General features: G+C 48.0%; 1 protein-coding gene across 3 annotated transcripts in view; it reads right to left on the bottom strand.

The window, feature by feature from the left end:
• The window catches only part of LOC147424564 (GABA transporter 1-like), a 115,611-nt gene that overhangs the window by 35,786 nt on the left and 63,433 nt on the right, over positions 1-16,392 (bottom strand). Inside the window, exons 4-7 of one of the 3 annotated variants that reach the window (XM_086500154.1) lie at positions 15,503-15,689; positions 14,859-14,986; positions 14,536-14,772; positions 1,091-1,145 (exon numbers count right to left, since the gene is read on the bottom strand). In XM_086500154.1, coding sequence (XP_086356280.1) covers positions 1,091-1,145; positions 14,536-14,772; positions 14,859-14,986; positions 15,503-15,689 — 607 coding nt within the window. The remainder of the gene's footprint in view (positions 1-1,090; positions 1,146-14,535; positions 14,773-14,858; positions 14,987-15,502; positions 15,690-16,392) is intronic. The other 2 variants (XM_086500153.1, XM_086500152.1) reach the window with 2 other exon arrangements.

Genomic DNA, 16,392 nt, shown 5'->3' with positions numbered 1-16,392 from the left:
ATCCTACCTAGCTTCTCAATGCTCGCAAGCTTAAGCTTTTATCTCCAAAGCACTTCAATGGCTTCTGCTCACTTTCAGCAATCGACAGAGTTCGCAGGATTTTTTTTCTTTGCTTTGTAACCTTTATGATAATAAGCCCTTGTTCCCACTGCACTTCTACATCGGCATCGTAGCGTGGACGGCAGGATACGAAGGTGTTTTTATAAGCTTTCCAAAGAAAGGTTCCCGCTCACAGGCTCAAAGGTCAATTGAAGGGATTCTCCCGAGAGGTGGCCATTTGTCGCGGATTCCAACTCTTGTGAGGAACGCGTCCCCATGAGAGATCATCCTCAAAAGCTTCTACAAGGTAAATCCGAAAAACTCTCAAGCAACCTCTATCTAGAAGCACTTCCCCACCCTCATTGAAGTCGAGAACTTCAAAGTTTTACGAGGATTTCAATTTTCATAGATTGCAAAGCGGCTATTCAAAGCTCTCCCTCGACTTCAAAGTTAATCATCAAGCTTTTTTGTGAAGAGGTACTTTGCAAATCCCATTTGCAAAGAGTGACTTTACGATTGGGCATAATTTAATCCCGCATTCATGCCACCGCTTGTAAAGGGTAAGAGACTGCCATAGAGAGAGAATCTCTACGGGTAAGACCTAGTCCCTCCGCGTTTGTAACCACTTTGCATCATGGGAGAGAAGGGGATTGAAAAATTCAATGGGGACGATTTCCACACTTGGCAGACCAAGTTGCGAGGATACCTTATGAAAAAGCGACTATGGTCTGTTGTAAAACCGAGGGTAAGCGAACCATCCAATTCTGTTGAAGGCACTCTCATTCGGGCCCAAATCGCACAAGCACAAGCTAAAGATGAACAAGCACTCGGCATAGTTATCACATCACTCCATGATGATTATGTGCACTTTACAGACAGCTGCACCACTGCAATCCAAGCATGGGATATTCTGGAACATAACTTTGGTGCTAAACAAAAGCAAAGTAAGGTTAGCTTAAAGAAAAATCTTTAGAAACTTACTATGCTTCAAGAGGAGGATGTTTCAAGCCTCGTTAACAGACTAATGAGCATAATCACGCAGCTCACTTACATTCAGTGCCAAGTCCTGGAAGAAGATCAAGTCGTTGTGCTCTTGAGTGCTCTACCTGAAAGTTTTGACACATAGTCACAATCTTAGAATAAAAGAAACCGATACCTTCTCTGCAATATGTTACAGAGGCAATCCATGAAGAAGAAAAGAAAAATAAGAAGAAATCTGAATCAGTAGGAGGAGCTTATTTAACATCGTCATCTAGGGCGTCATCATCATCACCTAGATTAAATAACAAGAAGTGTTATGAGTGTGGCAAGCCTAGACACTTCTCCAAGGACTGCTACAAGAACAAGTATTGTAGCAATTGTGGCATCAAAGGTCATCCACCATCAATGCTAAGAAAGCAACAACAAAGACAAAAGTAGAGTCAATCTTGCAAAAGAAGAGGACGGAGATGCAGCTCAACAGGCAGAGAATTGTCTCCATATGTGTGCCACCTCCGGCTACTTTTGCGAGTATGCTGATGTATTGTAAATGATCTTCCACCTTCCTTGTTTAAGTGGAGGATTTCTTAGTCTGTGTGACTATTAGCCTGTGTGGCTTTAGGTCTTGATCCAGCTTCATTCAGTATAGTCCATGCCTAAGGGGAGGATTGTTGAGATAGGTATGTCCTTCTTCTACTATGGGAAACACCTCTACATGGGCATACTATTTGCTATTGGCATTTGTCCTATAAGTTGTAAGCTTCTAAGAAGGACCACATGGAGAGTTACCAGCCGGATAGGCACTCCAGCTTTGTACATAAATAAAGCCCAAGCCTATGCTGTACATTACTCTATGAAAAAGTATTATTAGCCTTTTTTGTGTATTGAGTTCACCTTTTGAAAAGTGTGTGTACTTCTCTCTCTACCGTATGAAGCTATGGTTGCTCTAGCCTTCAAGCCATCTTGAGCCCATTGCCATCAAACCTTACACGCTTACTAAAGATTATCAGAGTTTAATATGACACAGGTGCCCAGTTTGGGTGAAAATAGTCGGATTTCCACGCACTTGGAAGCATTTCTTACCTCTTCTGGCTGGTCATTTGGACAAAGTGATATGCCCCCCAAACTTGGATACTAATTCCAATAGTTTTGCGTGTTGTGGGGTACGGATAAGTCGATGTTTATTAGGAATTACGGTTGACTCCGATGATCCAATGGTAGGCAAAAGGCCATTTAAACTCAAATGGGGGAAGTTTGTATGTGCATGTTTTAACTGTGGCAAATTTGTCCATATGCAATCTGATGCCAGGAGTCTTTGTTTAAATTGCCACCATCTGCTGTTCCTACAGCTAGAACTCATGTTGCCTCTCCCTCCTCTTCGTCTGTGAGGCCAAAGACGGGGGATTCTATTGGAAGCATGCAGGTCAAACAAGGTAAAGACCCGATTAAGAGCTTGGCTAATGTGCAGCCTGCTGCAAAGGCTGATACCAAAGGTAAAGCCAAAATGACAGATTCCACTAATAGTTGGCAAACTCCCAAGAAGACTGCAAAACCTCATGTTTCGCCTGTCTCAAGAAATTATGTATCTGCTTTGGATGGGAGAGGTGGTGGAACTTCTATATCTGCATCTCATGATCATAAGTCGCTAGTTGAAGCGTGGGATGAAGTGGTTCACTCATATAAAGATGCTCTGCTTGGGTCGACATCTTGTGCCGTTGCCGATGCATCAAAATCCCCCACAAGGAATGCATATGGAATCCGCTTTATTTACTGTTAGTATGGAGGCGGATGTGCCTATAGTAGGCAATTCTACTTGATGATTGTGCCTCGTGATTCTCTTGTAAATATTGTACGTATGTATTCTCTTTTTAGATGTTTTACGTATAATGTGCGTTGATTGTGCAACCACGACAAGTGGAAGCTAATCTGGCATTATGTACATACAAATAAGGCAGATATAGTGGTATGATAGGAGCATAATCAACACGACTTCGTTGGTCAATCATCGTATTATGCGGGATTCTGGATTTCTTATGCTGGTACTGGCTCTTTTTTGGGTGTTTTGATGATGGTGCGTCATGAATTGCAGCCGGTTTTGGCTCATCATGACCCGACGAGGCATTGAATGGTTGTTCAATGTCTCATGCAAGGGAATATTCTGGAATATGCTGGTATTTATGCTTATATTGCCTCGGCGCAAAGATCTCATCTCTGGCAAGATTTGGTCAAAAACCCTTGGTGTTCGCATGCTTTTTTTTTTTCCCAAGAAAAAGATCCTTCTATTAGTTAATGAAAACTGCCCATAGGGCTACATCCACCTCTGCAAGAGAGGGCTACAACACGCATGATGGGGAGACTCTCCCAATGAAAAAACAGCATATATACAATGGGGCTAAATCAAGAAATGGGAGTAGGGAAGAGCCACACAGGTGGACAGTAGTGCCATCTGAGCACCCCCTGGACCATGGTGTAGAAAGGCCCAAGGCGCCAGAGTTGAAGGAAAGCCTCGTGGCGCTCCCGCATGCGGTCGGAGCTGCCCTGTAGTCCCTCAAGCTGTCCTCTGAGAGTATGGATCAGCTCTAGCCAAAAGTCACGAACAGTCTCTGCTGGTAGCACAGGGCGAGCCTCAAGGATGCGGAAACAACGGGCCTGCCAGATGAACCAAAGAGCTAGGCCGCTGATGATCTCCTAGCACTCCTCTCTCTCACTACACCACTCCTGTGGAGTAAGGTCTGTAGCAGGCTGGAGTGTAGGTCGCCCCCCCTGTATCACTATCATCCTGCTGGTGGAAGATAGCTCAAACTGTAGTGCCGGGCCCGTGAGGGTGGACCAAGCCGCTGCCCCCCAAGTGTACTGTCGAGCCGCGGAGAGGGCAGGCATCAGCCGAAGAACTCGTAGCCACACCTGCTGGGCCGAAGGACAGTCCCAAAGACAGTGTCGCTGACTCTCCACCAACTGGTCACAGGCTGTACATGCGGCCGAGAGACCACTATGCACAAGCCAGCTCCCTACTGCTGTGGCTCTGTGTGCAACCAACCACTGGAACAAAGTGACGCGCCTCGGCTGTCTGGAGTCCCACAGCCTCTGCCAAAAAGCTGCCAAGAACTCAACTGTGAGACCCTCCTCCTACCAATGACGTGCTGCAGCGGGGCGGGCCTCTCTCTGCGCTGCAAGTATATGACGTCCAAGCCGAACAGTGTACTGGAAGAAAGGGACTCCTGGGCGGTCTGCAGAAGAGAAGGGGTCCCTCCATAGCCACTCACCAGGATCCCACTGTACTCGTGCCAGTGGACAACACTCCCAAGCCCATAGCCTCCAGTGTCCTGTCTCGAGAGCTGCTGGGTCAGGGTCTATGACGCAAGTCCTCCCACAGATGCCCACAACTCGGATCCTCTCGAAACAGCACTTTGCTACCTGCGGGGCCTCTACTGTAACTCGCTGTAAACGTCCCCCACCCTGAAGCTCAAAGAACAGGGCTGGGACAGTCTCTGAACAAGCCCTGACTGAGATGAGAACCTCCAGTCGTGTGAAGGCTCCCATCCATCGGGGTGCTACTGGCTCGAGAGGCGTGAGCCACTCAGTTGGAACTGACTTTGAGATGTCCTGACACATGCTCTGAACCCCTCTCATGCCCTGTAGCTGGACACCCTGCACCTCCTCTGACAAACCTGTGAACTCTAGCCAGTCACCTAGAGAGCGCGCTGGACCTGCTGCCATGGGACCCCATGAAACATGAGGCCTACTCCCAACCAAGTGGCCTCTCTGAGTGCTAACCATGGGGTTCCAGACGAGGGGCTGTCGTAGGCGCTCCTCCGTGCATGTCGGTTGTCTCTGCTCTAGGCCACGCCGTAAGAGCTCCCAAGAGCGAAGCAAACTCACAGTGAATCGGTCCTCCAGTCTCCTGCTCAAACCAACTCGGCGTAACTCTGTAAAGATCCATCTGGTCGAAAGTTGCCAAGGGCCTCCTGACTGAGGCACCCTGGCACGAAGCCTCTGCAGCAAGAACTCTTTCCAGGGCTCCTCGCCTGGAAGAAGTCCTTTGACGAAAAACTTCCCAAGAAGGGCTCTGCTCTGCTGTGCTGGATCAATGATCCCAAGCCCTCCCTGAGAACAAGGAAGTGTGATGACCGACCAAGCCACCTTGGCTCGGGCAACCTGAGTGTCGCGACCTGACCAAAGGAAGTTCCTGATCAGCCTCTCTACCTGGCTGATACAAGAACTCGAGAAGATCCAGCAAGAAGTGATGTACCACATAGTTGCCAACAACACCTGGTTGGCAACTACTACTCTACAAGCCAGCGAAAGTCGTGCCGAACTCCAGTGTAACAGCTTTCTCCTGATGGACAGGAGAAGAGGAGCAATCTGCTGCTCGGGGGACAAATCCAAACCAACCTGACAACCCAAGTATCGAACTGCAGTCCCTGGGGGAATCCACCTGAAACCCTCTCCTGGCATCCACTCTGGCACAGGAGCACTGCCAACCGAGAAAGCCACTGTCTTTCTCCAGTTGATCAATGCGCCCGATGCACAACAGAAGGTCTCAAGAGCCTGCCCACACCTGTGTAAATTGGCCTCCTGGCCCTCTAAGTACAAGGCTGAGTCGTCAGCAAACTCAGCGTCCAAAAGCTCATCTCCCCGTATCGGGAGTGCTAAGCCCCTCAAACCAACCTGCTGTGACACCAAAAATCTGCTGCTCGCCTCCGCATAGAACAGAAAGAGAAAGGGGGCAAGAGGACAACCTTGTCTGACCGATCGTGTGAGCATGAAGCGCTCACCTCTACCTCTTGCCAAAAGCACCTGACTGTGAGCCTGTCTGTACAAAGCTGACACCCCTCTGATCCAAGCATCTGAAAAGCCCATCCTGCGAAGCGTGCCCTCTAGAAAGTCCCAGTCAACTCTGTCGTATGCCTTCTCAAAATCGAGAAGAAGAATCACAAGGTCCTCCCCACGGAGACGTGCCAGGGCAGAAGCCTCCCAGAAAGTGAAGATGTTGTCAAGGATACTGCGTTCCTTGACAAAACCTGTCTGAGTCCCATGTATAAGGCTCTCCAAAAGTGGCTGAATCCTCAAACTCAGAGCCTTGGCAAGAATTTTGTAGGCTGAGTTGAGGATGGTGATGGGGCGCCACTGTCGAATCTCATCCAAGGAGCCACCCTCCTTTGGAATGAGGTAAATCAGGCCCTCACTCATGCTATCCGGCATCACTCCTGTGTGCAGAATGTACTGAAAGGCACTACAAAGATCTGGCCAAGCAAGTCCCAGTACTCCAAGAAGAAGCTGGGAGTCAGCCCATCCTCACCTGGACAGCGACCACGAGGAAGGGCCCTAAGAGCCGTATGCAGCTCCTCAAGCTGAAGAGGTATCTCCAGCCTCTGGCGCATCTCCTCAGTCACGAGACAAGGCATCTGCGCCCAAACCTGCTCCCTGTATGCATCCTGTCTCTCTGACTGGGGCTCAGCCGTCACTAGCTCACGGTAAAAGTCAGTAGCAACTGCACGCATATCCTCAGGCTCACAAGCAACTGACCCATCGGGTCTCCTCAGCTGAGTGACCTTGGCATGCGAGTGCCGAGGTCCTACTGTCTCAAAAAAGGCACCTGTCACTCTGTCACCTACCTGAGTCCACTGAGATGCCTGTCGGTGAAAGGCAAACTCATGGCGCCTCTCCTCTGTGCAAGCAAGCTCCTATCGAGCCTGCTGTAACTGCTCCTCCAGCCATGGACTGTCTGGATGCTGCTCCTGCATCCTCTGTAGTGAAGCAATGCCTTGTCTGAGACGCTGCTCCTCCTCTCTCGCTGCGGCCCGTCGAGCCAAAGACTCCTGGAGAAAAAAGTGGCTAACCTAAGCTAGGCCTAAGGCCACTCTGTCTGCCGGTAGAGCCTGGCTGTCCATGCCCTCTGTCCAAAGAGCCTCTACCCTCTCTCTGAGTGCTGTGTCCAACAAGACCCGCTCTCGGATGCGAAGCATCGTGCTCCCGCTCCTCTGCCTGTCTGCCACTGTGAGGATCACTGGTGCATGGTCTGAGAAGGATGTCCCTGCCAGGATGCCCACTGATCCCCCCAAGTCACTGAAGTGGTCACTAGTGTAGAAGCGATCTATCCGCGATAGATTCACTCCTCCCACTCTGCGGTTTGATCTAGAGAAGGCAAGACTCTCTGGAGGCCTCACAAAGCTAGAATGCTGCCATGTATGCGAGACCCTCAAGGTCATACACAACCTCTCCCAAGCTGCTAACTCGACTCCATGTACAGTAGCATGGCTGCCTCCGATCCTGTCAGAAGGGTCCTCCAACATGTTGAAGTCCCCTCCTACACACCAATGGTCAACCTGTGGCAAAGACTCAACAATCTGTGACCAAAACTCTGCACGAGCACTCGCCACATTGGGCGCATAGATGTTCAGGAAGCCCACAAGGCCACCCTGAACCTGCAAAGTAATCCACTGAGCCCTGCCTGGCACAATAATCCCTCTGCCCACAATGGCCTGCTGCAATGAGTCCGCAATAGTCATACATACCCCACCCTGGATGCCTCCAGGTCCAAAAGCAGCTGACCAAAAGGTATCATAACGTCCACGCAAAATCTGACCACAGCGCCGGATGCGGCTCTCAGACAAATGGTGCTCCTGAAGCATAAGGAGATCAATCTCTCCTCCCACAAGGCAACGCTGAAGCTCCTGCCGCAATCGGCCCCGCTGTCGCTGAAACTGGGGCCCACCTAATCCCTGCACGTTCCATGAGACGATCCTCATGGGGAGCGAGAGAGAATAGATGCTACCGCAGCAGCAAGACGGGCTATCTTCGAGGCAGGCTTGGATGGGGAGTAATCCGCATCCGAGCGTCCTCTAGATAGGCGAGCCTGTAGTGAGTGCCTGGCCCAGGCCCAAGCCCAAGCAGAGCGAGCCGAGCGTAAAGCAACCTCCTCTGTCCAGGAGTCCTCATGTATGTATACATAGCAAGGCAAACACTGTGTATCAGCAAAAAAGTACACCACAATGTGCCTACATCCTGCTGAGTCTGGGGGTGTCACCGCAAACTTGGCCAGTGGCCACAAAGTCTGCAGCAAATCTGTAACTCCAAGTTCTCCCATGTGGTGAGAGAACTCGAGAACCTATGTATGCAACCATCCCACCACTGAGTCGAGGGACCACTCTGTCTCGGTCCTACCGCAGAGAGGAAAGGAGAAACCAACTGCTGAGTCCAAGGCCTCTGTCCCCCTAGCGGCGAGGAACAGATCGTGGACCCTGAAGCAGGCTGCCTCGTGGTCTGCTGCGGAATCGCCGAGAAAGCGAGTGAATCCGTAATCGAAGAAGTCCCAGTGGCGTCGGAGGTCAATGCTCGTCAGACCACGAGGGAAAGCTACAAGGGAAGATGTCTGAATCTGCAAAGGGGGCCGCAAGAAGGGCTGACCCTCTCTCGCTAGGCGACTCGTGGCAAAAGCGCTACCAAGAGATCTCCTAGCCGCCGACGAGGGGCCAGTCTCCTGAGTCGACTGTGGTACTGAAGCAGGAGGAGGGGGAGAAGGAGCTGGGGGGGGGGGGGGGCGGAGGAGAAGAGAAGCGGGGCGGGACGACAGAGACAGGGGGGCGAGGTGGGGAGTGGGCGGGAGCAAAGGGCGGGGGAGGGGATGAGGAGGAAGAGGGGAAATCTGAAGGTGGAGGGGCTGGCGAGGGTGAAACGGAAGAGAAGGCTGGCGTAGGAGGCTCCTCCTGCTCAAGAGGACCAAAGCGGTTCCCCGTGGGAACCCACTGCTGCTGAGTAGGCACCTGAGGGCCACTCTGAGTGCGAGGCTGTCGCTGTGGCCCCTGGCGTCGACGGCCACGGGCCTGCTGCCACCCCTCCTCCGCTGGAGCCCCAGGCTCGGAGGGTGGTTCAGAATCTGTGCGCTGTGTCGCTGGCTGAGGCTGCGGCCCAGCCTTGGCAAGCTGGGGCTGTGGCTGAGGTGCAGGTCGTGGTCTCCTCCGTGGACAGGCCTTCGCTAGGTGGCCCATTTGTCTGCAAATGAAGCATTGGTTCGGGAGACCCGAGTACTCCACACTCTGCCTAAACCAACCCCCACTCACCTGAGGCAAAAGGATGACCTTCGGGAGCGTGTGGGTATCTCTAACCAAAACTCGAACTGAAGGGATGCCGGCCACCTTGGCAGCTACTGATGCCGCCGTACGAGGTGTCTCCAGAACAGTCCCGATGGCGGAGCCAATCCTGGAGAGCAGTGGAAGGTACTCCCTCCGTAAACCCGGAAAGCAGACTGAGATGGGGATGTCTGCCTCCTCTACGAGTACATCCGAAGTCGGGTCAAAACCGTGTCGCCACTGTCGAAAGTGGGCGCGTGATGCTCGGATAGCCAATGGACTCATAGCTATGACCTTGGAGGCCATCTCGGAAGTCTCGAACTCGATCTGGTAGTACCCCCGTCCAAGGATCTGGACATCCAAAATCTTGCCCACCTCTGCGAGAAGGCGGGCCTAGAGAAGGTCTCGCAGCTCTCCTCTGCTAGGACGGGTGCCGAGAACCTTGCAGATGACAGAAGTCGCCTGCAAGCGCTCTACCTCTGCGGCAAGGCTCGCTTGCTCTGTCGGCGAAAGAGCAAGTCGAATGGTGGGCTCAGCGGGGTCGGGTGAGGCGCATTATTAAAATCCCCGCTCCAGGTGAGTCCCTCTGTGGCGGAGCTGGAGCCTCCATCTGTGTCTATTGCTGAGTCGAAGAAGCGGACGGAGAAGAACAATCTGCAGCCAAGAACGCCAAACACCTGTTCTGAAGAAAAGGTGTTGCAGAGCCGGGCGAGCACGGGTACAGCGGGAGGGCTAGGGGGGGAGGGCGACAGGCAGCAGGGGGCAGGAGGTGGGGGACTGGGCAGGGTGGCGCGAGGGCGAAGGGGGCAGGAGGTGGCGGGATGGGCAGGTGGCGGGCTGGGCAGGGTGGCGCGAGGGCGAAGGGGGGGGGGGGGGGGGGGGGGGGGGGGGGGGCAGCGCGGGGGGGGCTGAGGGCAGCGCGAGGGTTAGGAGGAGAAAAGGGGGGGGGAGAGGGAGCGATGGCGCAAGGGGGAGGGGGGGGGGGGGAGCGAGCAGCAACAGCGGGCCTTCGCCTTCTTGCAGCACGCTGAATTCTCTGTTTTCGGAATGATAAACTTGTTCACATGCTTTTTGGAGCGGGGATTTTAAAAATGCACCTGCAAACACGGACAATACAACTCGCCACTCGCATATGTTGAACTCTGAACGTTCTTCCTAGGTTGCTATGGTCAGTAACACATGTGCTTTGGATTTGTGGGCCATTACTCACTCTTTGAAGCGGGGTTATACTTTTATTCATTATGCTCACTCTCGATATAGAGCACGATTGGATCAGTGGTATGTACTGGGCACTCTGCAATATGAAATGTTTGCATGTGTTATGAGGATTGATCGCTCCTTTACTCTATCTAATCATTTTCCTCTTTGGCTCTTGATCCATTTTGAGGCATTGGATGTAGATTCCCCGCTTCTTCGTAAGCGGTTGCTGCATATTAATAATGCATATCTTTCACACAAGGCAAACCAAAACTTGATTGAAGTGGTGATTCCTCCACTTGTCTCTCATATGTTTATCAATGTGGATGTGGCTTGGTATCGTTTTGTCATGCAGATCCAAGCATTCATAAAGGATTATGGTTCGTGGTACACGTACGAGTTGAGAGATAAAGTGTAGGATGATAAGGTGACTAGTCAAACCTTAGAAAGTCTTGCAGATACTAGACGGCTTACTCAGTTGGAACAAGAGAAATTATGTGCAGCCAAAGCCTTTTGATGCAAATAGCAGGAGGAAACTTGATAAATGGAAGGTTAGATCGAAACAGTATGCTTTTATGAATAAAGGTTATTCATCGAAGCAGTTCTTTCAGCATTTCCATCATTCCAGGCAATCTGTATCTATCAAAAGGGTTAAGGTCGATAGTGGGCAATGAGCAGCCAATAAAAGTCAATTGGCGGATTTCATGGTGGATCATTTTCAACGGGTTTTTGCCAGGCCTGAGGCTCCCTCAAGTGAGGGTTTGCAAGCCAGACAACTACTATTGTCGTATATACATCCTATATTGACAATGAATGATGTAGCTACCCTTGAGGCTAGTTTTATTGAGGCTCAGCTGCACGACAACTTTTTGCAACTTGGTCATTGTAAATCTCCTAGATGGGACGGTCTTACGGTTGAATTTTTTCTTCACTTTTGGGAGTCCCTTAAGCTGCCTCTATTTTCATGATAAATCTGCATGGACTATGCAATCTTTGCCGCAATCACTGAAAAGACTAGTGAAATTGTTGCCCAAGCAAACATTATGTGAATACTTCTCACATTGGCGTCCAATCACGCTTTATGTCGGAAAATGATAGCTGCTCGTATTAATGATCATTTGTTCTTTGGCATACATCCGGCTTAGTATGGATTCATCCCTCGCCGGCAAATTATGGATAATATCGCTAATGCTTTCATTGGAATTGAGTATGCATAATATACTAGACAAGATGTACTTATCATGCAGGTTGATATAGAGAAAGCATTTGACACTGTTCATTGGGACTTCATTGCTTAGATCATGATGGCTTTGGGCTTTGAGTTGTCGGGTAATCTATTTTCATTATGAGAATAGTCAATCTGCTCGAATTCTTGATGGTGAGCTGACTCGGTGATGGGATCTCGGTAGATAGGTCAAGCAAGGTTGCCCTTCGAGTGCTATGTTGTCTGCTATTGCTACATATTCTTTGTTATTGTATCTGGACTCCTTAACGGCATCTGGCCATTTACATGGATTGGAATTGCCGTCTCGTGATCATTTTGTGGCGCAAGCTTATGTGGATGACTCCATGTTTTTGGCCTAGAAATAGACCTGAGAATGTTCAATGTATCATGAAAGCACTACATGTTTATGGGTTGGCTGCGGGTTTGCAAGTGAATTTCCGAAAATGGAAATTGTTACCATTGCATCAAATAGATTGGCACTCAGTATTATGGCCAAGTGAGATAGTGAAGCATGATCAAATTGTGAGACATCTTGGATATCCACTGGCTTGGTGAGTTAACAATGCAAAATTATTGGATTGGGTTGAGAATAAATTGAGGTCTAAATTACACTATTGGAAATTGTCTACTTGGCCGCTACATGTAAGACTCAGAATAGTGCACTCCATCTTGGTGGCAAACATGCAATTTTTCCTATCAATGTTGCATTGGCCACCGCGTTTTCTTTTGGTCTTCGTGTCTCGGATTCTAGAGCACTTCTAGTCTAATTCCTCTCAGAAAAAGGGCATGCGTTTGCTCGCAATGGATAAGTTGTGTACTCCAAAGCGTTGTGGTGGTCTGAATATTCTGCATTTGTGTTCTCATGTTACAACAAGAAAGGCCACTTTGTTGTTGGTGTTGGTTGAGCAAAAGCAACCCCGGACGCAGATGTTTGCGTTTCTGTGCTCTCGTGCGGTTTCTACACAAGCTTTAGGCCATTGGCAGCCATCGTATTGGGATGTGGTTTTTGGTAAGTTTAAAGCCACAATACCTAGATACCCCTTTGCTTCCAGTCTTGGAGCGGATTGGAAATTGGTCACGTAGAAATTGTTGTGGCGTGATAGAGATGACGCATGTGGAAACTCATTTTGATTGGAGAGTTTACATTGGAGTCAAGTTTTTGATCAAACTCTTGTTCAACGCTCTCCTAGACAAGCTTATTTTCTCTCCCAGAAAGGTATTGACAGGATAACTGATGTGACGGACGTTGATGGATAGGTACTCTCATTTAGGCAAGCTGCTTTTACCTTTGGGCTTGGGATGCACTACAGGTGCATGTGGGACGCCAATAAGGATCTGGTTGACTCGATATCTCTCGTTCCGCTGCTGGTTGTGGAGAATCGAATTTGTGATTGGCTCTATGCTGGTTCTTCGATACGTTCGGTATCTGCAAAGAAAGTGTATTGTCATTTTCAGTCATCTTCCTTGATCCAAGAACATTGTAATAAGGTATGGAATATTGACAAGAGTGTTACATGGTGGCGGAGTAAAGTCATGAGGGTGTGGCATGCTAAGCTGCCTCTGAAGGAGCGACTGTTTATATGGAGATGCATCGTTGGGGTTCTCCCAAATGGCAAATTTCTGCGATCTAGAAGATTGGCCTCTTTGCGATGTGTTCGCTGTGGTGCAGCCATTGAGAACATTCTACATTTATTGTGGTCTTGTTCTCGTACGCAACAGTTTGTGGATTGAATCTCTACAGCTCTTCGCACGGGTTTCCCTGGCATGCATTTCGGTAGATCTTTCTGGATCTTTGGAGTGCTTCCGCCATTGCTTCGGCCGTATGCATACTTTTTCGGATGGGTTAGACTTTGGGTGCTATGAACAGTGTGGAGAGCACGCAATTTCCTCATGTTCAGCAGATTCAAGTGGAGTATGTTTCCTTCTTCAAGACATCTCTCTGACACTCTCTTCGAGTTGCCTGTGACTTGGAGAGCTTCTTGCTAGTCATTATTATGAGCTCTACTTTGATTGTTTCTGATTTCCTGTTTGCAGTATTTTCTATGGGTTTTCCTCGTTTTGAGGTTTCCCATTGGTAATTCAATCTGACATTACTAAAAAGTGTGTTGATGGGAGCATATATTGATATGCAGTTCTACATCCATGGTTGGGCACTGATGACATCAGTGGGGACATCATTGTACTTAGTCAATACCATGCATGTAGGGGCTGATGGTTATATTCTCTTGTGGATGACTATCATGAGTCTGTAACTTGCACTCTCTTTCAACGGGAATCTGGGCGTTGCCTTGATCATCTAGGTAAACATATTAATTTCTGCTGGCATCCAGAGTGTGGCTACAAACTCTCACTGGCAAAAGAAGAAAGAGAGAGAGCATTGCCAAGAGAAAACTATGGCACACAGAGGCAGAAAGAGAGCAAAATGGCTTAAAAAGCATACAAGAAAGGTTCACTTCATGATTTAGGGAGGGTTGAAGCGTTTTGCAAAGCTTTTAACGTACTAATTACAGATCCCATACACATTCACCTTTATCAATTGAAGTTCAGACCCTACATGATTACACAAAACTAGATGTTGTGAGACTTTTGATAATGTGGTCTCTCCTGAAGGGCTACACACGAGTAAATATCAAAAATACTTCTATTCATCCTTCAGCACTTAGAGCTTCATACATGTCCTCATATTTTGTGGTTTATTGACTAAGTGTTAGGCTTCTGTCCTGCTTTGAATTTGTACTCTTTCCTCGTCACTATCATGAAAGCTCATGGCCCCCTTAATACGCAAGAGTCATTAATTACACTAGTCAGTCTAATGTGCTTATAGTTGGCAGTTATTATGCATATCATTTGTATGTAGCTAAAAATACCCATGGATTTACAGCGATAGTCTATCATGGGCTTGTGAATGTTAATCCTTTCGCATAAGAAAATGTAACTTGATGGTAATGCATTATAGAATTCACAATGTAAAACAGAGGTGATCACTTGAGTGTGCTTATTATTCTAGGGACAGAGGTTTCAACTCACCAATGCCACAGCTAAGAGCTGTAGAAGAACGAGCATATTTGCAAGGATGATGAGCCAATTTGGAACAAGAGCAGGTTGACCAGAGGGAGCAAGGTTTGACAAGAGATTCCCTAAGGACTGCTTGCCAAATGCCCAGTATCCGGAGACGGCGACAGAAAAGAAGGTGGATGCCACCACTGTATAGCAAATGCACAGGCCTTTAAACATTTTTCCTGCCACAGGAGGGGCCAATGTTGCCTGTAAATTAAGCGCGAACACTTGAGTTACACATAAATCAAATCTGAATAACCAATCAAGGGCACAATATACAATAGTGGTGGTACCTGTATTTCTGGAATAATTCCGTTGCCATAAGTGGTTGCAATAATGGCAAAAGAGTTAAAAGCTCCAAATATTTTACTGGCTTTTCCACCTTCAATTGAATAATCTTTATTTGTACTATGACGGTGACCTATACAGAAAAAAATGAAGTAATGATTAATGATGTCCCGTTGCCATCACCCTACTGATTTTCACTTTCCTTATTAACATTGACAACCCTCGGCTACTTATAGTTGGATATACCAACCCAATCTTTCACATACTCCCGTCCTCCTACTAAATTCCATGGCTAGTATGTTGTCTAGGGAAAAAACTAGATTGAATGGTGTCGTGTTTAAGGCTATCTTATATGCTATTTTGTACGCTCATGATGCAGTATACGATTGCATGCACATGATCCTCTCTGGTAGTATGCTGTCTAGGCCAATAACTAGATTGGATTCTGTCGTGTTTAAGGCTATCTTATATGCTACTCTCTATGCCCATAATGCAGTATGCAACTACACACACATGATCCACAATGGTAGTATCGAAAATGTGAAACCTATCATTGTTAGGTAAATTGGGATCATTCACTCATGGTGGCTTAAGATCGGCTCAGTGTAGACTTTTGCAAATGAGGGGTTCAAACAATGTTGCATCTAACCTGCATATATCGAACCACCTACTGCACATGCGCTGTAACCCAAGCACATCAGCAATGACAGAAGGTTGATGTATCTGAGTGAGTGGAAAGATGGCATCTGAGAGAGCAGCATCATCATCAGTCCAAAGAAAATGATGAAATCATGCAGCCTCAATGAACCATTACTATGGTAGATCGAATAAATGAACTGCAAAACAACCATTACAATTGCTTTTAGTTTTCTTCAATGTCGTGTCACAAATACCAAACACATCTCCAGAGAAAGATTCAAACTTGATGATTAAGATGGACAAATTCGGCCAAGTTTGATTCCATCTATACATAGCTAGTCAACTTACAAATTTTCAGTGTCACTTTGGCACCATTATACACCCACCACCCTTAGAAGAAATGTATGTCTCATATGGAATGTGGATTTTTTTTCTTAAGTGATAGAAGAGAGTAGTGCGGAAAAGTACGTGGTCATCTCAAATCCCTCTATAATATCAGCAACTGATTATATAGAAATTCTCAACTTTGTTCTACTTAATTTTCTTTTATTGTTTAATCTAGCCATCTTATTTCATAACTAGTTGGAAAAAGATATTCGCTTGAAGTACCTTTTGGCACGGCATAGTATGGTTTATTTACAGCATTGTTTTTTTTTTTCAAATAGGAAAAAAAACAATGAATCAATAAAGTGAGGAGCTGAAAAGCCCAATTACAGGTTAGTGACTCACTCATTCGTAACTCAACGCTCTTAGTTGTATTCGACCCAAGGAGGCAGATCTCCCTATTTCCGTCTCCTTTCCATGACTGAGGCGGGAGTATCTTCCCTTACTTTCCACGATTGGCTCCATGATTGGAACAGTCTTGGAGACCCCATGCACTCCAACATTGTAGCAGGGCTA

The sequence above is a fragment of the Adiantum capillus-veneris genome, chromosome 25 (assembly GCF_014529385.1).
Source record: "Adiantum capillus-veneris isolate H3 chromosome 25, ASM1452938v2, whole genome shotgun sequence".
Lineage (NCBI taxonomy): Eukaryota > Viridiplantae > Streptophyta > Polypodiopsida > Polypodiales > Pteridaceae > Adiantum > Adiantum capillus-veneris.
The sequence above is the reverse complement of the archived record's forward strand: the minus strand, read 5'-3'. Positions and strand labels throughout refer to the sequence as shown.